The sequence below is a fragment of the Penicillium diatomitis genome, assembly GCF_028827545.1.
Source record: "Penicillium diatomitis strain IBT 30728 chromosome Unknown utg000001l_segment0_segment0, whole genome shotgun sequence".
Taxonomy (NCBI): Eukaryota; Fungi; Ascomycota; class Eurotiomycetes; order Eurotiales; family Aspergillaceae; genus Penicillium; species Penicillium diatomitis.
The window spans coordinates 1,113,200-1,137,205 of record NW_026623173.1 but is presented as its reverse complement, the minus strand read 5'-3'; the positions used below and the strand labels follow the sequence as shown (position 1 = coordinate 1,137,205).

The 24,006-nt window shown below is 51.1% G+C and overlaps 7 protein-coding genes across 7 annotated transcripts; 4 read left to right on the top strand and 3 right to left on the bottom strand.

The window, feature by feature from the left end:
* Positions 1–2,110: 2,110 nt before the first annotated feature.
* Positions 2,111–3,779, bottom strand: N7539_000334 (zinc-dependent alcohol dehydrogenase; the record flags this gene model as incomplete). The annotated part of the gene is made up of 5 exons (XM_056929938.1): positions 2,111–2,389; positions 2,490–3,067; positions 3,134–3,394; positions 3,441–3,536; positions 3,617–3,779. 5 exons carry the CDS (start codon positions 3,777–3,779, stop codon positions 2,111–2,113), a joined length of 1,377 nt encoding a protein of 458 aa, XP_056794231.1.
* Positions 3,780–5,102: 1,323 nt separating this feature from the next.
* N7539_000333 (M18 family aminopeptidase) lies at positions 5,103–6,647 on the top strand (the record flags this gene model as incomplete). The annotated part of the gene is made up of 1 exon (XM_056929937.1): positions 5,103–6,647. One exon carries the CDS (start codon positions 5,103–5,105, stop codon positions 6,645–6,647), a length of 1,545 nt encoding a protein of 514 aa, XP_056794230.1.
* A 583-nt stretch (positions 6,648–7,230) lies between these two features.
* N7539_000332 (uncharacterized protein) lies at positions 7,231–8,651 on the bottom strand (the record flags this gene model as incomplete). Its single annotated transcript, XM_056929936.1, has 5 exons — positions 7,231–7,613; positions 7,680–7,747; positions 7,821–8,194; positions 8,280–8,384; positions 8,451–8,651. The coding sequence occupies 5 exons, from the start codon at positions 8,649–8,651 to the stop codon at positions 7,231–7,233; spliced, it is 1,131 nt and encodes a 376-aa protein (XP_056794229.1).
* Positions 8,652–13,293: 4,642 nt separating this feature from the next.
* N7539_000331 (rRNA-binding endoribonuclease) lies at positions 13,294–14,724 on the top strand (the record flags this gene model as incomplete). The annotated part of the gene is made up of 2 exons (XM_056929935.1): positions 13,294–14,148; positions 14,209–14,724. The coding sequence occupies 2 exons, from the start codon at positions 13,294–13,296 to the stop codon at positions 14,722–14,724; spliced, it is 1,371 nt and encodes a 456-aa protein (XP_056794228.1).
* Positions 14,725–15,139: 415 nt separating this feature from the next.
* N7539_000330 (H/ACA ribonucleoprotein complex subunit NOP10) lies at positions 15,140–15,554 on the bottom strand (the record flags this gene model as incomplete). Its single annotated transcript, XM_056929934.1, has 4 exons — positions 15,140–15,156; positions 15,219–15,310; positions 15,366–15,484; positions 15,543–15,554. 4 exons carry the CDS (start codon positions 15,552–15,554, stop codon positions 15,140–15,142), a joined length of 240 nt encoding a protein of 79 aa, XP_056794227.1.
* Positions 15,555–16,254: 700 nt separating this feature from the next.
* On the top strand, positions 16,255–17,679 carry sen2 (tRNA splicing endonuclease subunit SEN2; the record flags this gene model as incomplete). The annotated part of the gene is made up of 1 exon (XM_056929933.1): positions 16,255–17,679. The coding sequence occupies one exon, from the start codon at positions 16,255–16,257 to the stop codon at positions 17,677–17,679; it is 1,425 nt and encodes a 474-aa protein (XP_056794226.1).
* A 538-nt stretch (positions 17,680–18,217) lies between these two features.
* Positions 18,218–22,754, top strand: N7539_000328 (chromatin-binding protein RAD9; the record flags this gene model as incomplete). Its single annotated transcript, XM_056929932.1, has 2 exons — positions 18,218–18,274; positions 18,339–22,754. 2 exons carry the CDS (start codon positions 18,218–18,220, stop codon positions 22,752–22,754), a joined length of 4,473 nt encoding a protein of 1,490 aa, XP_056794225.1.
* Between the last annotated feature and the right edge of the window lie 1,252 nt (positions 22,755–24,006).

The following is a 24,006-nucleotide window of genomic DNA, read 5'->3' as shown; positions in this document are numbered from 1 at the left end:
TACAGACAAAGGGCTCTGCAACCTTGCTGGAAGTAATGGAAGAATCCAAGAATAGGAAGAAGCAGAGAGGCGAATCTGTCTGGGAGGAATGGATTCACTCAGAGAAAGAAGGGCGGGCGAAAATTAAAATCCGGATCTGAGGATTCGGGTAGACGGGGGATCGAGAGATCGGGGCGAAACGAGGAAGTGGCCGTCAAACGCGAAGTGCCGATGATCTGATTAGATTGTCCACTCACATGATCTCTGGTCCTCCAGGCCCGGTCTCGGATGCGGCAGCACCGCGGAAATTGTGGTCCTATCGGTCGAGTGCTGGGCCCGGTGGGCCAGGAATCAGTCACCACCGTAAACACGCTGTGTGAGCGAAAAATCATTCGTTGTCCTGGCTTGGGGTGGAGAGATGGTCATTATTTGGCTCATTTCGATCAATGAGTATCTTTTTCAAGCCCGGAAAATCGGACGACGAAGGTCCTTCTAATTTCTGTATATCATGACATCAAATGCATTCACCTGGTGTTACACCTTGCCGAGAATAAAAAGCCGATCCTTTGGATACCTATGCCCAGGGGTATCTGGATCAAGCTCTGTGTCATGAAAAACATCAAGACTCAATGATACACGAAGCCCAACGGCCTACTGATTCTCTGCCCTCTACTTCCAGTCTTCCAATTTTCAGGAACTGCAACAGTGGAACAGCGTTCGGGACCCGTTGTCAAGAAATCACAGCCCTGTCCGTGCCTTGGGACTACCTCGGCTACGTGGCCGAAATTCTCGACGCCGTCGGACCCAACCTGGAGGTCGTCACAATGTCACAATAAAGCACGAGATAAGTGATCAGAGTAGACCTGAGCATGAACTTCATATTTACGAGAGAATGAGTAATTTTTTGCGTGGTCAACGAAACGTCTTCCTGCAGATCTTTTATACGATCTCCTTCCGACCGCAGCCCTCATGCTCAATTTTCAGCCCGAGGCGCTGTGACGCTGTGATCTTATCAGATGGCGCTAGTGGCTGATTTGGCCAATTTGACGAGAAGCGACCCACGTTGACGTGGACTGGTCATGGGCCATGGCTCCGAGCTGCACAAAGCCACAAACCCCTCAACGTGAGTTACGATGACGAGGCAGAAATGGGTTGCACTGATGACTTAGTATGAGTCAAATTTCAACGCCGCCCTTGGCGACTGTCAATCCATCGATCCTTCTTGGCATGCTAAACCTCTCTACGCCCTGCGGTGTACCGACGTTATTGGCCTGCGCTGCTTGCTGCTCCAGACTGGATCCTTCCTAAGTTCCTCATCCCTCAGTCCCCACCAGGCTGCGTCTGATTCTTATCAATCAGTGATATGTTAGGGAGGAGGAAGGTACTTGCTCCACCTCACTTTCTGCTGGACGGAACCGTGGAAATGTGGTGAGAGGGGTTTCGGTGAGAATTTCCGCGCCGAGAGCGCTGCTTTCGTTGATGACGATCTCGCTCCTTGGTGTGGCCACGATCAATTTTCGCACACATTCAAACAGCGTTCGGAGGGTCCGGTTATCAAAGAGTTGCAATCGAGAGAATTGGTCACCAGAAAATGAGTATTTGTGTATGGATCTCAGAAGGATCAGTACTACAGAGTATAGAAGAGAATCCACAGCAGGAAAGTCCTCTCGAAGATTTTCCCTCCCTAATTGGCCGGGGGCCACGAGCACATCATCGACGAGTTTAATGCAGGTATGTTGGAGCGGGGCTTTCAGACTGCCTGCCGATCTTCGGCTTTCAAATATGCTACAGACTTTCGAGTGGTCTTGGAATGCTCTCAATGTATCTGTCTTTACACTGAATCCTCAGGAGTCAACCGAGCGTGGGATAACAGTCTCTCAACGTCACTCGCCCCGGTTTCGAGGAAGTGAACGCTTTTGCGTGGAAGCAGGGAAAATTTGACTTCTTCATGAGCAGTCTGATAGAATTATTCATGTACATATTAATCATCATATCGTCTATTCATCACCGTGCCAAAGTCACATCAACTCCCTTCTTGATCCACAACTTTACTTTCGGGTGGAGCATGGTTAGGCTCAATGCGAAAGCCCTTCATTCATATGACCCGGGACCCGGGCCTCCATGGTAGGACTCAAAACTTTGTAAGAGCGGGCGAATCGGCCGAAGGAGGAGCCGAGTGCTTCGTTTGAATAAAGACTTTCTGCATGCCCTCGTCGCGTCTGTTGAAGGCCTCATACACTTGTTCCATATCTTCAAGACGCATGCGGTGAGACACCATGTCCATGGGGTTGATCTTGCCCTCTTGAATGAGCTTCATGAGGTCTTTCCAGTACTTTTGAACTGGAGCCTGTCCATTTCCGATGAAGCGGACACCTGTCTCCATCAGTGCGCCGATGTTGAAGTGATTGGTCTAGCAACGGCAACACGTAGCAGTAATTAGCAGATGATCTATTTGAGAGGGAAGTTGTTGACCAGCCATCAAGGCCTGCACAGCTCGAAGGAAAACTCACAAATCCAGCATAAACTCCAGTCACACCGATGCGACCAAAGGCTCGCACCGAGGTGATCATCTCGTTCACGATTTCGGAGCTATCCGTCTCCATGCCGAGCATGAGCTCAAAGTAGTGAGCCCAACCTTTAGCATACTCTCCGGCGGCACACTCCAGACACACGTCGGGGCCTCCCTCTGTCATCTTCTTCAGCTGCGAGGTTACGGACTCGCCCTTGGCAAGCTTGGTGAAATCAATGGTCTCGACCTTTGGCACCTTTCTCTTCACATAGTCCAATCGCCAGGCACCGTCACCGCCGTCAATGAGAATCACCCGGCTGGCACCATGGTAGAAGCTGAATTCGGTAACCATCTGACCGATGGGGCCAGCACCCCAAACGGCGACGACATCACCCTCCTTGACACCCGTGTCAACCACACAGTGCCAGGAAGTGGCAATCACATCTGACAAGAAGAGTGCCTTCTCATCGGGCACATCCTCTGGGATAGGGAGCAGGTTGACGTTGCCGTTGGGAACACGAAGGTATTCGGCTTGGCCGCCAGCGAAGCCTCCAGTAAAGTGCGAGTATCCGAACATGCCTGATCCCATTGTTAGCAATGCGGCTAATGCTGGGAGATGAAGAGCTCGGGCGAGAAGAAGCATACCGGCAGTACGATTGCCATACATGACGTTACTGATGGTGTTCTGGTTGGTGTTCTCACACTGGGAGTAAAGCTCCCGGTTGCAATTCCTGCAATGACCGCAGGCAATGGGGAAAGACACCACCACTCGATCCCCGGCCTTGACCTTGGTGACTTCGGGGCCGGTCAATTCGACCACACCACAACACTCGTGGCCCAGGACATCGCCCTTTTGAAGCTGAGGAATCACTCCTGCAGAGACGCCAAAGATGACCATTAGCCGCTCTGGATCGTGGATCGGGCATTGCAACAACAAGGTTCTTGGCCTTACCATGGTACAAGTGGAGGTCACTGCCACAGATGGTGCTTCCAGTCACCTTGATAACCACGTCGCCCGCATCCACGACTCTTGGCTTGGGCATGTCGACTGAGGCGAGCATTAGCCCTGAACATTATCCTCGAATAATCCTTTGTCGATGGTCCTTGTGACTGAGACGAGTTTCTTACCAAGGGTGACCTTATTCTTGCCTTGCCAGGTGGTGGCTTTGATGGTAGGACCAGTCTCCATGCCATGTTCGTTGTTGTAGTTGCTCACGTCCGTGGTGATCTCGGCATTGTCACCATGTCCGATGATCTTCTCCACCAGGTTTGCAGCCTGCGACACTGCCATTTTGAGATGTCTGAATAAACTTCCGTTCGGATCAAGAGTCCAGAGCTGTCTTGAGATAGAATCGCATCCAAAAAGAGTCGGCCTTCGTCGGGCGCTGTTTTATGTATTTGTTCACGTTGTAAGTCGCCAAGGCTCTTTACGGCACATTACCCGTTTCCGCGTCATTGCGGGATAACATAAGCTGGCACACTGCCGTTCAAGCTTGAGGCTATATCGAACCAGGTTTTAGACAGGCACTGGCCACTGACATCACCCTGAGGTCGGGATGCAACGGCTGTCCATCCCCCAGCGAAACCCAATGAAACAGACCGACGGACGCTTGATTCTTCCTCTGCAGAGCTGCTTCTCCACTTCCAACCGCCAACCATGTGAGGCTATCTCCAGTCAAGCAATCAACATCCCGCTTTGAAGTTCTTAGGCAAGCTTTGTGAGACCTGGCTTTCGGGATTTGACTCTGTCTGGGGACGACCCGTTTCGGGGTTCCAACGGCCAAGCCGTTGGATCGCCCGATCGAGTGAAGAAGTGGACGATGTTAACCTGCACGACTTTTCGATCGCCCTTCCAGTCCCACCTCAGACGTTTAGTCATACATAGTTGCACAGTCACATCAACAACCAAATCACTGCCAGTCCCAGCGGGGCTGTTGAGAGCCTAGTGGAACCTGAATCATGCAACGAAATCCCACGTACGTTATGAATCATTCGCAGTGCCCGCCCCTGCCGGACGTGTCGCAAGAAGATACCTTGTACGCAAATCTTAGCTGAGGCCCAGCTCCGGTATTTGTAACCCTCTTGGTCGCCTCACTCAATAATCAATCCATGGATGGATTGCGCGATTTGGTTTAAGCTGAACATGATGAAAGCTTCCTAAGTGCGGGGGAACACCAAAGAGGGGAGGGGCAAGCGGCACAAAGCGCATTATCCGGCTCGAAGAGGCCGCCTTTTGCGGTCAAAGTCGAATTTGTCACCGTCGGGTCAACTTGGTCTTCTCAGTGGGCTAGGCCGAGAGGGGCAATTTTCAGAAATCAATGTTGATGCTCTCTCGAGTCTCGACTCACGACAAGCGCCTCCGTCCGACCGAGGCAGCTAGAATGCAGCTGGGCCCTTATCGCGCCTGGCTGCAGTCGGCCTCGCAGCTTCGACTGCCAAGAGGAGTCAAAGTGGAGCGATAAGCAAGGGGCATCGCCAGCCTCCGCTTCCCCTCACGATCCGACGGAGCTCCGGACACCGCAGCTCACCACGCTCCTCCGTCCTCCACGACTTTGATCTTGTCCTCCAGACATCCGTCCGGCGTGGAATCAGCATCGTCGCATACAACTCTACCATGACCAGAAGACATCCAGTCGGACTCGAGCGCCCATGGGCCTCGCAGATCTCCGCACAACTGCCGGAATCCGTTGAAGTTCGTCCCGCTCCAGCAGCGGCACGGCCGACTGCGGCTATGACAGCAACCGATGCCCCCGTTCGGCCTGAGGACTATTCCAAACCGTACTGCGATTTCATGACCGACAATCCCACCATCTTCCATGCCGTCCAGTCCTTCTCCCAAGATCTGGAAAAGCATGGATACAAGCAATTGTCCGAACGGGCGGTGTGGACCTCGGATCTCAAGCGCGGCGGCAAGTTCTACGTGACTCGTAACGGCAGCGCACTATTGGCGTTCAATATCGGCAAGGATTACAAGAGCGGCAATGGCATGGCCATCGTCGCAGGGCACGTGGATGCCCTGACCGCCAAGCTCAAGCCTGTCTCCAAGCTGCCCACAAAGGCCGGCTTCAAGCAGCTGGCAGTGGCCCCATACGCTGGCGGCCTTGGACCAACCTGGTGGGACCGTGACTTGGGTATCGGTGGTCGTGTAATCGTCCGTGATCCTGCCACCAGCAAGGTCGAGTCGAAGCTGGTGAAGCTGGACTGGCCGATTGCGCGAATCCCAACCTTGGCTCCTCACTTTGGCGCCCCGGCCAACGGACCATTCAACCTCGAGACCAACATGGTCCCGGTGATTGGTGTGGACAATTCAGACCTCTTCGAGACATCAACGGCTACGTCGAGCGATATCAAGCCCGGGTCTTTTGCTGCGACACAACCCGAGAAACTTGTCAGAGTCATCTCCAAGGAGCTCGGTGTTACCGATTACAGCAACATCATCGATTGGGAGCTCGAGCTCTTCGATACGCAACCGGCCCGTCTCGGAGGTCTGGACAAGGACATGATTTTTGCGGGTCGTATCGACGACAAACTTTGCTGCTATGCCGCCCACGAGGCGCTATTGGCCTCGAGCGATGAGACCTCCCCCGGGATTGTCAAGATGGTCGGCATGTTTGACGACGAGGAAATCGGTAGTCTGCTGCGCCAGGGTGCTCGCTCAAACTTTATGGGAAGCGTCATGGAGCGCATCACCGAAGCCTTTGCCGACGGCAAGTACGGACCCAATCTGGTGTCCCAGACAGCCGCCAACAGCTTCCTGGTATCCTCCGATGTCATCCACGCAGTCAACCCCAACTTCCTTCACGTATACCTTGAGAATCACGCTCCTCGGCTGAACGTGGGTGTCACCGTTTCCACCGACTCCAACGGTCACATGACTACCGACAGTGTCAGCCACAGCATCCTGAAGAGGGTCGCCGCCCGCTGTGGTTCCACGTTGCAGCTCTTCCAGATTCGCAACGACTCCCGTAGTGGCGGTACTATTGGACCCATGACGAGTGCGCAGATCGGCATGCGTGCGATTGATTGCGGTATTCCGCAACTTAGCATGCACAGTATTCGTGCTACCACGGGAAGCTTGGATCCGGGTCTGGGTGTCAAACTCTTCAAAGGTGTGTTTGACCACTTTGAAGAGGTTGACAAGGAGTTTGCCGGTTTCTAGATCTTGGTTTCATTGAATGTAGGGCGTTCTTACTCTGTGGGATACCGTCTGCTCTGAGCAGTCCTATTCGGTGTATACAATATCGCAGAAAGTCTCAAGGAACCCATAGGCTGTCAAGTGAGAGCAATACCATTTTCTATCATCCAATACGCCGGATTCCAAAAACTTGCAGGACATTCTTTTCTGCTTCGCACCCCTGTAGATCAATCGCTGAATATTCAAAGAGACGCATACCTATCAACCCATATCGAAATAACATGTAGATACTAGATAGATCTCTATAGATTAAAGAGCATTGACAAAGAGCTTGCAATGGCTTGAACGCACAAAAGACAGGCCCCGGGTGCCTCCCACCCTCCCACCTGCAGGTATGGGTTAAACGAGGGGATCGATCCAAACATCGAGACCTTGTACATAAGAGATGAAGTGAACGGAAGAGTGACAAGTGTACCTTGGCACACGCCAGAGCGAATGGAAGTATCGACACAAAACGTCGAAAGCAAATTTCCCAGTCCGGTCCATAGAATGAAGAGATGGGTATCAAAGCGCACGCAACCCCAAAAAAAAGAAATAGATCCATTCGCTATTTTGACACCGGTGCTGCTCCCCCACCCGGATGATACGTGATATCGGCAACATATGCCGCGTTGGGAAGATAAGTCTTCTCTGCTATGAAGTGGACGTCATCCGGGGACTTGGGTGCGGTGTCACTGTGTGCACCGTTGGTGTTATCCTTGTCCTTGTCCGGGGGGCCGTATTCGAGGTCTTCGCAGGGGACGCCGGTCTCGGAGACATCGTTGCGTTTTACGGGACCGATACTTGTGCGGGTGGGCTTGCTGCATGTGAAGGTTGAGACGAGGCCCGGGAGGATTTTGGAGAGAAGGGGTTTGAGGGTGGGGAGGCAGGCGCAGATTATGCCGGTGTTGCATTCGATGGCAGACCAGGACGCTGCGCCGACGTTGTCGTCTGGATGAGTTGTGTGAGCACGACGGTCAAAGAGATAGGTATGCCGGGGAATAGATGGTAGCTTACATGTTGGATCGAGTGAGTCTGCGATCTTCTTCAGGGCCGTTAGACGGATGATACTTGTAATGCAGACACTAGAACGGGTGAGACTCGAGGTTAGTGACCATGGATTGATGGCGGTATTGACGGTAAACTGGAACAGCTTACAATCCACCTAGTCCAAACATGACCATCAAAATGACTTTCTGTTTTCTCGGAATATCGATCGCAATCAAGGCCGGAATCGGAATGATCAAAATCGCAAGGTCGGTGGCAATATGCATACTAGCATTCGAAAACCACAGACCGGTTCGACTTAAACAATACCCCGGTAGAGCAGGATCCCAGAATTTGGCGACGGGAATGCATGTCAGGAATGCACTAATTATGCACCAAGTACCGTATATACCCAGTATCGAAATTAGCACCCAACAGACAATGCGCATTCGGCGCGTGGGAAATACGCGGAAGTATTGCATGAGGATGGAGGCTTTGGCGCATAGCACGGCTGCATTATAGAAGGGAATCGTGAGCCAGAAGGCCTAGAGTTGCTCTTGTTAGCCCATGGGTTCATCATGCATAAAAGCTGTCTGTCTGCTTTGTCAATTCGACTTAAATGCAAGGTACCTTCATCTGTCTTTCGAGAATATCAGGCGGAATATCTGCCAGGTGCATCCCCATTCCACTTGTCGCCTCAACAATGTCCAGACCCATGAAGACGAACGAATTGATCTAAAGGAGACTGTAAGATTTAACGTATCACATGGCCTTAGGGCACCACGAACGGCGAGGACTCACCAGAGCAAACACAACCATCCAGTCATTTGCTTCCAACCGTCGCAAGAACTTGAGGCGTGTGTAAAGACGGACCGCCACAAAGGACGCGGCCAGCGAAGTAAACACAACGCTCAAAACAAGGCCTTGCATCCCACGAGAAGAGACATATGGGTTGCCATCTGCCTGCATGAGGTTTGAATCGCGAATCCGGAGGTAGTTCATGGCTCCTACACTCTGCTAGGATGTTCACTCTCGGGAGGCGATCTGATTTCTGTAGGAAAAGATGGTGTCAAGTCAAACCGATGAAGTAGAGAGAGTAAGTGGCAGTGTAAATAGTTTCCAAATAGGAATATCAAAGCACCGCGACGCTACCAATGTTCAAGCATAAAAAAAGGAAACAAATGTCCAAACAAATCAGGGGGCTTATCTGAGCGTAACGTTGCAGAAGAGGACTGATAGAACACAGTGACTACCCTCTGGAGCAGCTCGAGTGTCGCAAAAGAAGACTCGGAAGTAGCGATGGTCTAGCTGGTCTTTGAAAGATTCTCTGTATCCAGGAGATCGACCACCGCGAGAACTCAAAATCAGAGCTCGATCCGAAAGTTCTATTGCCCACGACCACCACGAGAACTCAAAATCAGAGCTCGATCCGAAAGTTCTATTGCCCACGACCGCACAGTTCAATTCTCGATTGAACTAGCGATGGGCGGAGCAGAAAGTTCAGGCAGGAGAAAGTTCTTTCGCTAGTGGCGTCTCTCAATGCCAAGAACCAGTGGTCAAGGCGAGAAACTCCCTGCATGATTGAAGCTCGGTTTTCTTGCTGCGATTATTGCCACTCATTCTATCCGCCAACTTTTGTCCCTTGGGTAGAGAGTGGGATGAAGTTCGCACTCGAGGGCGCAAGGGGCCGTGTCCCACCGACGAGCAAGATGTCCGAGTTCTTCGACACTCCCTTGGCAGGAAGGAATGTTGAGATCTTCTCCATTGTCAAGTGGACTATACATTCAGCAAGTGAAGAAGAGGAAGTATGCGATTCGCTTAATTACAACGTGGCAGATTCTCAGCGCGGGCACACATGTCCCATCAGCTCCGGCAGTCCGATTTAAATCTTACAATGTGTTGAGGGCATTTCTCTTTTCAAATCCAGACGTTACATGCTCAATCGTCTATACATCTTGTCCCTTGATTGGTCTTGCTAGATACCCTCATCGGATCAGATGTTTTGATGACAGTCTCATTGGCCATAGGCATGAATCCATGATGGGATTGCGAGCCACGTTGTTCTTAGAGTCCGAGTCTTCGTTGCGTAGAAACAAGATTGACATTTGTCTCATTATCTCGACGGACCTTGCATCACCATCGGCCCACGGGAGATATAAGCTTGGGCCTTTCTTCCGGGTGAACATTGTCGACCGCTTTCGAGAAGTCACGCAGCTCGATGGAAGTATTGCGTAGAAAATTATCTATCATCGACGGGACTGATAGCCTCGGTCCACCTGTTCTTCTTACATCTCTCAAGTCAAGAGTAGGCTTGTCAGCTTCAACGCAGGCCATAAGTGGAGGACGACACAATCTCCATTAGTGCATGTTGATGGGGACCGTCATTGAAGTCATCAACAAACTGACTCTCTACTAGGAAGCAGTGTCCAGTTATGAGTCCAAAATTGACTGGTTGTTACTCCTGTGAGCAGACACCGGCCCGAGCGGCCTGAACCGCATGGAAGAATGTTAAACTTCATGGCTCCTGACAGCAACGGAGAAGAAGGTTTGAGGTACCAGCCCACAATCCACACCGTTGCAGGCCGTTGGATGTCGACACCTGAGTCCATGATCAGCAAACATTGTAATCTAGTCCTTCATGGCAGCTGGTCGCCAAATCGGCGGTCTGTTCGCATAAGCAATTGATGGCGTGGCGGACTAGGCTTGTTCGCAATCGAGCTGCATAAAGATCTGTAGTACATATTGCTACGGTCCACTGTTTTGAATGGCCATTCTTGGCATTGGTCGACGCACGGAGATCAATAAGCTTAGGTCACCGATTGAATCCACAGGCAAGGGGAGGTTCGCCCTTACCAACATCAGGGTTCTATTGCGAACACACGTGACACGATATCCCTGAAGCACGCTTGAATCAGAATTATTTGGCTCTGAAAGGTCCTGCATGGTGGCACAGAATCCATGTGAGGACCATGGAATAGTAGTGTTGGGGTTCCATCAGAGAGCGTATTGGCTATACATTGTCGGATCCGCAAGGAAATCTTAGTTAAGGGCCGCTCACCCGCGTTGGCGTGCCCTCGCCCGGGGCGCGGCGTGCGGTCGGACATGGAAAGTAGATCCTTCAACCTTGTAGGTTTCGCCGCCTGAGGAGTGAATCTCATGATTCCATTTCCTTGAGCACGCATGTATGGCCTCTAGGCTGCGCTCTTTCTTAGACGTGAGTTACTCCAGCTACCAGTGCTGAAGCACTTGGCAGTCGGCTTGCTCACTGTGAAGGTCGCATCAGTGATACACGACCCACACACAATCGTCGAATCGACGAGAAGCCATGCAAGCTGAGGACGAACGACTGGGGAACCCACGGCTGGTGGGGGCCCCAGAGTCAGACGCCAATGTGCGACTTTGAGAAGTGACCTGTCATACTTCGAGATCACCGGCGGAAACAGACATAGTTGCTCAGATTAATGGAGAGTAAAGAAGACGGGAGCTATTGGTACAGCAAGGTGTGTGTAAGACCGTGCAATTATACATATGTTGGCGAGTGAGTGAGAGACTATGTCTGTGTCCATTCACCAGTTTTCCGCCTAGTTGTAAACTCAAGACCATCACGTGGGCCTTCCATTGAACCGTGTAATCCCATTAACTGACACGGGAGACCATCAAGTGTGCAATAGAGCAACTCACAAGTAGACACGGCCATGAGTTTGCATACACTTGAGAGATATATAAGTCCCACCCAGCCCCAGTGCTCTGAACAGCTTTGATTGCCTGCAAAGGCCCTATCTCGCCTCCTAAAAAGAATCTCTCCCACCGATGTATAAGGTATAGCTTCTTTTATAGCGGCCTTATGATCCAGTATGTCACATGCAGGAGGCTAGAACAGGCTGGCATTTTCCAATACTAACAAGATATTGCAGGGAACGAGAGGTAGTAGCTAGTAGCAAAGCATAAGAGCCGACATCAGAATATCATATCGCACAATATACGGGATTTCTGCTGGCGTGAGACCCTCAGAGTGTGCAGTAAAAGTGCTGTTTAGAACGGCTGGTGCATGTAATAACACTGCCTCGGCTGTTGCATGAAGCAAAGTAGGACCTAACAGAGTCCGTCACTGTCTGTAGCTGAGACTGGTAGAGACATGGTGGAGCTGAGCAGGTAAAAGAATGGTGCTCATAAATCATAGGAATCGAATCTCTGAGGCGAAAATTAAAGCAAGTGTAGATGATGCTGATTGAGAAAGTAGTATGTTCAGTATCTTCTCTACCAGCAATCGTGTTGCCCAGTAGACGTAACCGTAGCCTAGGTCATTGGTCAAGAGACGCGATCCCCTTTGACGATAAGAAGCGACAATCGCTTGAACAACGCGGCGACTGGATGGAGCAACCACTGTTCTGTTCTCACTAGAACTGGAAATTCTTGCTTGAGTTTCGATCTTGTCAAGGATTGTGATGGTCATTAAGACGTGGCCAACGAAATATTGGTCTATCAAAGGTCAGTAAGCAGCCTTCAGCACAAATGTACATTGCCCTCACCACAAATTTGCAGCGGCAGAACTCCAAATAAAGCCAAGAATATAATCGGAGGCTTGGTAAATTGAACTGGAATATCCCTCTGAATGATTCGATGAGATCGTGCGAAGAAAGGGTCGTTCCTAGGGTCAACGGGATTATTAAGGAGCCCGCGGGCGAGGGTCGATATATATAATAGTCTAAATTTATCGATCTGCCATTATAGCCTGCGCATTTCAATGATTCAAGGTCTTTTCGCTTGACAAAGTGCAAACAAAAAAGGACTAAGTAAAGAATCGGCCGACATCCCACTCGGAAATTCAATCTTTTGTCCCGACATGCAAGTCTGCAACCCCACGCAGAGGAGTGTCTAATTAACACTCTAGGCGATATCCCCACAACAACTGGTCTAGTCTGGCCATCCGGATTTGGATCCATTTGACCCTGGTTGAGCCCTCCATTTTAGCTTCATGTAACCATAAGCGTCTCCAAGCTCCTGTCAAAACCGGTGATGAGATCGACTCATTCATTTTTTTGACCTAGCTAGGTCTTCATAGACGGGCCAACTGCCCGCGCAGCTGAGGCGGGGAGCCCGTAAGAAATATCAGATTCGAGTAGGATCTGCCTGACCATAGTCAAGAAGAGCCTCGCGGCTGCGAAATAGGGCAACTGATGGCGAACGGCGAAGTGAATATAAAAACCGGGCAGCTTCCACAAACACTGGCTTGAAGAGACAACCTTATCTCCACATATACACACTAGGCACGAATCAGGCGCCTGTTCAATCTGAAGGCTCTTTCCGAACCGAGCAAACCATTCAAGTGAGGCAAGGATGCTATAATGTGATTCGTGAGAGTAAATTGAACGCCAGGCAATCGCTTGTTCTCAGCCTGTACTGTTCTAGCACTTGATCAATTAATCGGAGCAGTTTCCGAGATGGCTGTCCGAAGCGATAAGATAACGATAAGATAACGATAATGGGGCACAGACCACATCCAAAAAAAAATCCTCTTTCGCGCCAGTTCGGGAACCGATATTTGCCCCGCTTCACCGTGAAAAGGAAAAAAAAGACACGACTTGCTCGATATCACGCACTTGGGTTCTGACTTGGAGTCAGACTTGAAGCAATCGAAGACGCCATGTCGAATGTGACACAAAACTCCGGGAAACCAGTGCACACCATAGTGCTGGATGCCGGTCCCATCATCAAAAATACCCCGCCACTTTCGACCTTGTTGGCCCAATGCGACGAGATTATCACCACTCCTGCTGTCGTGAAGGAGATTCGCGACCCCGATGCTCGTGCTCGTGTGGAAACTCTCTACCTGCCATTCTTGAAGCAACGCACCCCCTCCCCGAAGAGCTTCAATGTGATTAGCGAATTCGCTCGCAAGACCGGTGACCGGTCTGTGCTGAGTCGGGTGGATATCGAGGTGCTCGCGCTGGCATATGAAATTGAATGCGAGCGCAACGGTGGTGACTGGCGTCTGCGAAGTGTTCCAGGCCAGAAGCGAGTGAACGGCAGGCCACCAGTCAAGGAGGAAGTCAAGGAGGAAGACAAGGAGGAAGACAAGAAGGAAGACAAGAAGGAAGACAAGAAGGAAGAGGAGAATAACGAAGAGGGCAAAGAGGGAGAGTCAGAGAACTTCGGGACAGACACGGCGAATGGGGAGACCGAGACTGCGGTGACAGAACAGAACGAAGAGACTCAGCAAGATGGGACGCCGTTACACAACCCAGAGACTCCCGTTGATGAAGTCGCAGCCGATCGCCCCGTCGCTGCCCAGGTTCATTTCGAAGTAGGTGAAGAGGCCGCGGAAGAGGTCGATGCGGATGAGGAGGAGGAGGAGGACGACGCCGCTGATTCCGACGGCGGCGAATGGATCACTCCTAGCAACTACAAAAAGCGGCTGGCCCGCGATGAAAGTGGTTCGTCAGGCAATGGCAATGAACCGAAGACAATGCAGGTCGCTACCATGACCACCGATTTCGCGGTAAGAATCACATCCTCCAAGTCTTTCTTCCACAATGATTCCAATTGACTTCTTTTCCAGTGTCAAAATGTGCTACTGCAAATGAACCTGAATCTCCTTTCGACTACCACATTGCAAAGAGTCCAGCACTTGAAATCATTCGTCAAGCGGTGCCACGGCTGCTTCTTGACGACCAAGGAAATGAACAAGCAGTTCTGCCCTCGCTGCGGCAAGGATACCCTGACCCGTGTCTCATGCACTACCACTGCCAATGGCCAATTTACCATGCACTTGAAGAAGAACATGCAATGGAACAATCGCGGAAATCGTTTCAGTGTTCCCAAGCCTATCGCTGGCAGTGCCAATGGCAAGTGGAAAGGTGGTGGTGGAAAGGGTGGTTGGGGGACCGAATTGATTCTTGCAGAGGACCAAAAGGAATATGTTCGATCTACAGTCGAGGAAGAGCGGCGCCAGCGCCGTGAACGCGACCTGATGGATGAGGATTATCTCCCCGGTATTCTGACCGGTGAGCGTAACAAGTCTGGTGGGCGAATTCGGGTTGGCGCTGGCCGAAATGTCAACTCAAGAAAGCGCTGAGCGAAGCATATTGAAGGGCATGCATTGCGGGAAAGTTAGACTGGGGTCTTATGGTAAATTCCAAAGGTTCTTAAAAATCATTTTACATTGTCCTTGACGACATTGGATACCGACCGCCAACATCATCAAAATAATGCGCCTGGGCCCTGTGCTGTAACATGTGACCGAAAATTTCATGGCTTGTTGTGTCCAAGGGGACTACAGGCATGTGTGGTAGTCGGAAATGACATAGCACGAAAGATTTAAACAGCTGTGAATTTGAAGCAAGGAACGGTCATCGAATGAGATTTGGCCATTATAAAGCTCAGCCAACGCGACGTAGATCACAGCCATCCATCGCCTGTAAAATTAACACCTAGCGCCATCTTCGGGATTTTGGTCCCTAACTTTCAGTATCCCAGTTCTATTCAATAATTCAAGACGAAGCCTCCTCTGCAAGAATAGGTTAGAATATGCTCACGTCCGCAATGATGGCGCAGGTTTCTGCCACGTACCAGGCTGCTGAGTAAGGAGAAGACCATAGCGACGCTTCAAAGTGACACGGTGGCGAGAATACTTGTCATCAGGTGAGAAACGAGCAGGGTGACTATTGACGGTTAGACGTGGTTCCCATGCTCAGACGATGTCGTAGGAGCGCTTACGCAGACTTGGACACCTTGCCATCGACAACCTTCTTCAGCGTGTAGACACGCTTGCCATCGGCACCCAGAGTGTACTTTTCAAGAAACGTCAGTGATGTTGTCGGAGGAAGGGAGGCATTCTGCTCGGTCGAAAGCAAGGTTTCATTTGGTGCGACGGCGAATACAGGTCAAACATACCATCAAATGCATCCTAGATCGGGAGAGTTAGTCTGCGGGCCGTGAATAGAAAGACCTAAGTTCAAAAAGGACCCAAATGCTGACTTACTTATCGGAACTGAAGGGTGGTTACGGTTTGGTGGTCGTGCTGGAGTCGTCAATCGTGAAACGGAGGAATTTTTTGACGCCGACGACCTGCCGAGTGGAGACCCTTTACCTATCAGGCATCCGCACCCAGCGCTTAGTCATCGTAGCCCGCTTAAATTCAACAGTCATGCCCGCAAGTTTTTTCTTTTTCTCTTCTGACGCGTATGAGCAGCTCATGAGATCTTGTTCGATAATGCAAAAACGGCAATGCTAACTCACAGCGACAGTTGAGCGACAAGAGCTAGCTTGGTCTCTTCCAGGCAATCTCCTCGAGAAAGACTGCGCGGAAGATCGTCTAGATCGCACTTGTCAGGTAAGCTCAATCACGTTCGATTCACTCTCTTTCGAGATGCTTTCGATCTTTAGCTTGCACCACCCTCTTTCGATGATGACTATACACTTAAGCCCAGGCAGGTGGCACCTTGATTTCTAGCTGCCTGTCAGTGATCTGCTTAAATTGACTACAACGGTATCTGAGAAAACCGTGACTAGATTCATTCTTCACTCAGCATCTTCGATGGACCTGGCGCTAACGAAGATATCTCAGACTAGGGTCACATCGTCACATTGTAGTCGCTTGCTCGCCATGACCGGAGAGACGGACATGCAGCCATCACATATGAAGACAACCATGTCTGCCATAGAGTCCGCGGCTGGAAACCTCCTCGAGGCAGAGAAATCACACCCTCCACGGGCAGCAAGAGCACCCCGGCCTCCTAGACCCAATTACAGGAACATTCATCGCTTTCCTCTTCCAGTCAATGTCCATCATGTTCCTTCAGTAATTCCTCATAACCCTCTTTCTATCATAAGCGTTGCTCTTTCGTACCTCACCTTTCTCGTCTCTCCACCTCACCAAAAAGTCTACTCCGCATGTTTCGACTCGGCTACCTCATCTGTCCATGTGACTGATGAGAAGACGATCAGAGCGTTGTGGGAAATGGGTTTCTTCGGTAAAGGTAGTCTCAGTCGGAGCGAGCCCAACTGGCTGGAGCAAGAGAAGAAGAGGAGGGGTCTGATGGGTGGAAGCACAGTCGAAGAGGCTACACGGAAACGTCGCGCCGAACGACGTCAGCTCAAGCTCGAACGAGCAAGACATGAGAAGCTCGCTGTCGAGGAGAGACTGAGGGTCGAGGCCGCTGCCCGTGAATCTGGCTCTCAAAGTGGACTGCACGTAGTTGAAGCCGCGGATTCAACTGCTATTCCCGCGGAGAGATTCTCTGTCAAGAAAGCCATGGAAGCGAGGTTCCTCGAGAGACGGCAACAAGCCATGCAAAACAGAGAGGCAGCCTCCTCAGCCGACCAGCAACAATCTCTTGGAGATTTGACAAATTCGCCTTCCTCACCCTCTGCGAACAGCCAATCCCTTCCGGTCTCGGAGCACACGGATCATATACTCGATGATGACCTGGACTTGGACACAATTGAGAATGAGGAGCACCTTCAACTCTCCAACGAAGAGACCTTCTTCCTGGTCTACGCCTTAGGCGCATTAAGCATTGTTGACCGCGCAAGCAATGCCATCATCCCGACTCCTGCTCTCTTCGATCTCCTTCGCAGACACTCTTATTATCCTCGCCGTCCCGAGGATCGTCCTCTGGAGGTAGATGACCCCTTCATGATATCATATGTCGTTTACCATCATTTCCGATCTCTTGGCTGGGTTGTACGCTCCGGAGTGAAATTTGGAACGGACTATCTTCTCTACAACCGCGGCCCAGTGTTCTCTCACGCTGAATTTGCTGTCATCATCATCCCATCTTACAGTCACCAGTTCTGGTCATCAACTGAAGCCCTGAAGAGACACGCCGCAGATAAGCAATCCCGCAGCTGGTGGTGGCTACACTGCGTCAATCGCGTGCAGGCTCAAGTGAAGAAAAGCCTGGTGATTTGCTACGTTGATGTTCCTCCTCCAAGCGAAGTTGCTGCCGACGTTGACGGCCAGCTCAACCGTTATCGAGTGCGCGAGTTTCTTCTCCGGCGATGGGTCCCCAACCGTACGCGCGACTGATCTGGTGCTATTGGGAGGACCTTCTTGTCTAATATGCCCTGGGTGATTTTTGAGTGGATATTGTATAATAACTATATAATGACCGTATACCCAATTGAAGAGACACCATGAACCCCAAGCTGCGACCCTTATAACCTTTTTCGTTGCATATTGCACGTGCGAGAAAGACTTACTGTCTCTACCCTGTCTCTACCCTGTCTCTACACAGGAGCACTCACGCAGCATGATCTAGTTGTCCCTGGTCCACATTCTGTACTCACTCCATAGTCCATTAGTAGGTGGCAAGGTGCGCAAGGAGGATCCCAGTAGGACCGGTGCGACTTTCCCTCGGGCACGCTAACCTAAATCGAGTTAAATTAGGTGGCCTGGCCACACGTGATTGACGCGTCTCGCGTTTGATACTAAGGCCTCAAAGGACGATTGCGTAGCGCCAAACCTTGGTCAGATAGAATTTTGAAGAGTGTGATTAATTTTACAGGCCCAGTGGCAAAGCATAATTTGCATTCGAGTACATGTGTCCAAAATCGAGGTCCTGACTATGGACACGCAAGACAGCATCGATATTCCCAAGCTACAACGCGTCGCGTTGGGACTAGTATGTCACGTCCTGCCGCCGGTCAGGCTCTCATTGATGATTGGACTGATCCTAATATCTCCAGGAGCACGACTCTTCCCATCTAGTCAAATTCCATCCAGCAGGAATTGTCAGTGCGTCGTCGGAGCAGCTCGATCACGCCGATCCACGTCCTCCTCCAGACCTTCGCCTTGAACTTTCTCCGTCGACAATTGCTCCACTGAGCTCGAACAATTCCTCGTCAAAAGGTCCTCTACCTTCCTCGCACCGGCACCTCCATGTGTCGCAGATCCTGAAGGAACATCGAGAAGTGGAGGGTCGGAGAGAGGCGCTTGCATCTTCCCCTAAAGCTTCAGGAACCATGGAGTCTGTGGAGGCCGCGCCCGGCGACACACAAGTCGTGTCACAGTCGGTGTATGACAGCATCATCCAAAAGAATGGAGAATCTATATTCCACGGAGCTTCCCAGATCGGAGCAGACGGCGCAACGCTCCATACCCTTCATGAGGGAGATAGTGGACATATCAATCTGCTTTCTCAATTCGATACCACCCGCCGAGAGGATGTGATGTCGCCAGACCACGATGAAGATAGTAACTTCGATGATACTGCATCTTCCCCGACAGCCTTCAACCCCGATTTCTTCCCCGAGTCGCAGCGATTTCTATCAAGGACTCCAGGCACCGCGGTGAAGACGCACCATACGCCCAGTACATCCTCGCGGACCCCGACACTTCCACGAAATCCGTTAGCAGGTGATGCTCCGTCGAGCGGGGGAATGTTGGCCTTGAGCCAGATCTTCAAAGCAACACAGGCTCCTTCGTCGCCACTGGTACATACGGAACAGTTAGAGCTGATATCTGATCGCCCGTCTCCAAATCTCCCAATTCAGCATCGTCGTATTGTAAATATTGTTTCGTCGCCACTTACCGAGCGACCGACGCGCGTTTTTCGGGAGTCTTCAGAGCCCAATTTGCATTATATCTCGCTCAAGGACTCACAGTCAAGGCGTGATAAATCGTTAGGGGAAAGGCTCACTCGCTCTGCGAACTATTTGCAAACAAGTGATGAGCTTGAAAATGAGTTTTACAAAGAACCACCATTTGTGGGGAACGCGAGGCGTCTGCGGAGGATCGACAAGGAAACTGCTGCCCACTTCGCAGCGTTGAAGGCTCCTTCCAGATCTACCAGCAGATCTGACACCTCGCCAACGCATCCAACGGACGATCACCTTGAACACCACGACGCGGTTGGAGGGGCAGATAGCGAAGAAGAAACGGAACAAGAAGAGGATCTGGATCCGCAAGTGCCTCAATCACAAGACACAATGCATACTCAAGAGGAGGACAAGGAAAATTATAATGGCCCACCGTTGCCCGCGGATGCCACTAACAGCGCGCATACTCGACTTTCTCAGGTTCTTGCATTTGACGGCCATGAAACCGCGGTGGAAGGTGCTAACCATTGTCAACTTAACAAGACTGCCTCAGACGGTTTGTCGCGAAACAGCCATTTCCCAGGCCGCTCTTCACAAGTGATGGTTCAAAATTCTCAACAGACACCTTACCAATCACCCAAGCCCGACGAGCAGTCGCCCACAGCTCCTTCGTCGCCTGCTCTCTCACATAATCTCGATGCCATGTCCGGCGTTGAGCGCGATCACTCTCTTCCCTCTCGGGTTCGTTCTTCACCACCAGCTTCACAACCAGATGCTTCGGTGTCGCTAGAAGATAGACCACACTCGGCTATGGAGGATCTTCAGGAGCCTCTGAATCCTTCTCAGGAAGCCAGGCAAGTCGAACCCACCAACCATGCAGATCAAGACCTACCCGTCTCCTCCATCGAAGGAAAAGGGACAGGTCATGAAACAAAATCTTCCTCACTACCTTCACGGGTGATCGAGACTCCTGTGCACGTACGTCCACAAATAAACGACGTTGCGCGTCTTATCAGTATCCCTGAGACGAGTCCCACTCAGAACCGACCTGGTGATTGGGAAGGCGCATCCACCGGCGATGCTATCAATAATGAGGATGACGATCTACCTCCAATGTTCCGAGCTGACAGTGCAAGCCAACGCTCACGACCTCGACCCACTTATACTCAGTCATCGCCTATCAAAACTTTACAAGCGCAAGAAGCTCAATCACAGATTCTTTCCAGTCCCAGTGGACGACGGCGCCGGGCATTGACAGCTATAGCCGCCAGTGATTCTCCTCAAGTGGACCCTAAGTTGGACTGGGGCCTTGATTTCTTCACTGCCGAGGATGCCGAATTCAACGCTTTGATGGATGGCTCCCCTTCGCGCCCAAGGAAAAGACGTCGGGGCAACCTAGGCCAAAGCATTAAACCCTTGAACATCACTATTCCTTCCACTCCCACCACTTGTCCTTCAAAGACTGCTGTCCAAAGCCAATTACAATCAAGTGTCGAGGGGAATCATCCAAATTCGCAAGAGATGCTCGCTGTTCAAGTCCCTACCCCCACATTTCAACAGCAGGTGGAGCACGCGTCACGTCCGTTATCACGAGCTGCCTCTCGGCCACCTTCACGATCTTCTTCAAGAGCAGTGTCGCGCTCGCGTCCAAGACCAGTCAGTCGGCCAGCTTCGCGGGCAGCCTCCCGAGCACCGTCACGAGCACCGTCACGAGCGCCTTCACGAGCGCCTTCACGAGCGCCTTCACGAGCGCCTTCACGAGGCCCATCGCGTCTTTCATCTCGACCGCCCACTAAAAGGACATCCTCCGTCTGGGATATCGAAAGTCCAGAGCAAAGCTCTCGGCGGAGGTCTAGGTCTAGGCTTGCTAGACTTGCCACTTCGCCAGATCCACCACCTCAGCAAATCCCAGTCAAATTTCCGGATGAAGTATCGTCCAATAAACCAAAGGCTATGCGTAAGCAGCAGAGCTTGCCGTCTGAACTCACCGATGTCGACTCCCCGTCTCGTGCATCAGTGCAACCTGCTCGCAATTATGCACACAGTCCCTCAACTACACCACAGCTGCAGTATGTCACAGCAGCGATGGAGAATGAGAAGTTGGGACTTGTTGCTCCGAATCAAGTAATTGCTGTATGGCAGGGCCACAAACGCGCCTACTATCCCGGGACCTGTTTTGGGGCTCCTCCTGGCGTGTCCCAGGGTAAATTTTCCGTGCAGTTTGAGGGCAGCATACCGGTCGAAGTGATAAAAGGTGCAGTGAAGCGATTCGATCTGAAGGTGGGGGATGAAGTGAAAGTCGACATGCCCGATTTCCCTAAGGTCGCGCATGTCATTCGAGGATTTGGCGATCAACTTTCTCGAGAAGACATTTTGCGAGCTGCAACGACTGGATTGTACCCCCTGACAGACGTCCATGGTCATAGCACTGTGATTGTCGCATCCAAGCGACGCAAAACCCTGCCAAGTGGCAATTCTATCCCTCCTGAAACTCTGACCAAGGTGCCAATTTCCCGCATCTACTTGGACAATATTCTCTGGAACCGATTGAAGGATCGAGAATCTCTGAAGTTTCCGGAACAAGCGCTGCAAGAAACCACTCTTCCTGCTCAGGCATTGCAATCTTCTTTACCAACATCACCAAGCCACCGCATGGCTCGCAGCTTTCAGGAACCCGGTGCCATATTTGCAAAGATGGCCTTCGCTATATCCTATAAGGACGATGAAGCCTCGAAGAACAAGGTCACGCGGCTCATTCGGGAGAATGGTGGCCTGTTGTTGCATGAGGGATTTACAGAGCTGTTTGACCCTACTTGTCCGGAGACTCCTAAGAAGAACAGTGGCCAGCACGAGGCTAGCAAGGTCAGTGGACTTTGCCTGACCCGGGATGCAGTCGAAATTGGCTTCACTTGTCTCATTGCAGACACTCATTCGCGACGTGAGAAATACATGCAGGCGTTGGCGCTGAACATTCCGTGTCTTTCTGGTCGTTGGGTAGAAGACTGTGTGGCGAGAGGCCGAATCCTCGACTGGGACATCTACTTGTTACCGGCTGGTGAGTCGCAGTATCTCAACGGCGCAACAAAGTCTCGAGTCATGTCACCAATTCCGCCGCTGGAAGCTCGATTGTCTGACACCATCGCTTCGCGACCTCGACTGCTCGAAGGTAAATCTGTGCTTGTTGTGATGGGACGCGGCAAGGCAGAGGGAAGACGCAAAGCATACATCTTCCTCACAATTGCATTGGGTGCATCACGGGTGGAACAAGTGCCCGATCTCGACACTGCCAAGAAGATGGTCGATTCTGAGCGTGAGGGCACTTCCAGTTCCTTCGCTTGGGACTTTGTTTATGTGGACGATGCGGACCAAGCCACTGCAAAATCCATGTTCAAGGCCTCTTCGCCCACCGAGTCTGCCAATACGAGTGTCTCACGAGGCAGAAAACGAAGGCGTTCGACAATGCTTGCAGAAAGGCCCACGGCGGCTTCTTTACTCGGACCCAAGGTGGTCGGCAGTGAGTTTGTTTGCCAAAGCTTGATATTGGGACAACTTTTTGAAAGTTGACGATGTTCTTCCAATGAGCTGTCATTAGATACTATTCTATATCCAGATGTAGACTCCACCCCCTTCCTCTTTCCAGTTCCGCAATTAGATCTTCCGCCGTCAAAAAAAAGGCTTGTGTGACTACCGACGTATTTAATTCAATGCCCTTGATATAGGTTGTGTACTATCCTGATCGTGTCATATACCGATCTTTGTTGAGAGGACCGGGCAACAAGGACCGGACGTAGCTTTGAGCCCGTTTTCTTCCGAGCGCCTTCAAACTAATTAAGAAAGATAACTTCATCCCGTCTTCTGTACGAGACCCGGTCCCGGCTAGCGATGACATCAAGCTCGTATGGTTTGTGAGTGCAGCGAGCGGTCTATGAGGTGCCACCCTAGCCAGTTGGCCGTATGTTGATACCCATCGGGGAGTAGGTAGCGTCTTTGAGTACGGTAATCGGCACGCGCAGATGTTCATCGGGGAGCAAAGTTTGACTACGGCAGTCGGCTTGTGCAGACGAGGCGGAGCTACGCCCGATGCTGGGATAGAAGACGTGCCGTGGTGGAAACGGACACGAATTGGAACCGTCGCAATGGCGGACCCTTAGACAGTGTCGAATTAGACGGGGTCTGACAAGGGGATGGCATAGCTACCCTGTGATCTGCTTTATGCGACTGTGGGAACCTGGGTTGATTGAGCCTCGGCTGCGTCTCAATAAATGGTGGCTTATATGCGGGCGCAAATCTGCGTTTGATATCTTCAAAGAAATTCGTGATTATGAGGTTGATGTGGGATCCGAAAGGAAGTGGGATACTTCGGGGTCCCTTCGTAGGTGTACACAGTATCTTTGTTATAAGTATGAGTGAGATTCCTTTGGTTACGAGAAGCAGGAGGCGTATATTGTTTTGGAAAAATTGATGCTGGATGCTGGATGCTGTTCCAAGAAGAAGGAAATCTTGCTTATACTTATGGCAAAGATACTACGCTTACGAAAGGACCCCGAAGTGCATATATTCCCCTTCCTTTAAGATCCCACATCAACCTCCCCTCATGATCCCGAATTTTCTTCGAAGATATAATTCGGTCATTTTTTTGATTAGTCGTACTTTTCGAGTTAGATGTTATTCAACACGATCCATTAGATAGGCGACGCCCGGCTCATGTCGATTGATGCTGTGTAAACACCATGCGACATCTATAGGGTGGAATACCGGCTGAATCTGCTCTTCGTAGGTATCAGGTAGGTGCGGGACCAACTTCATTCATGAGTTT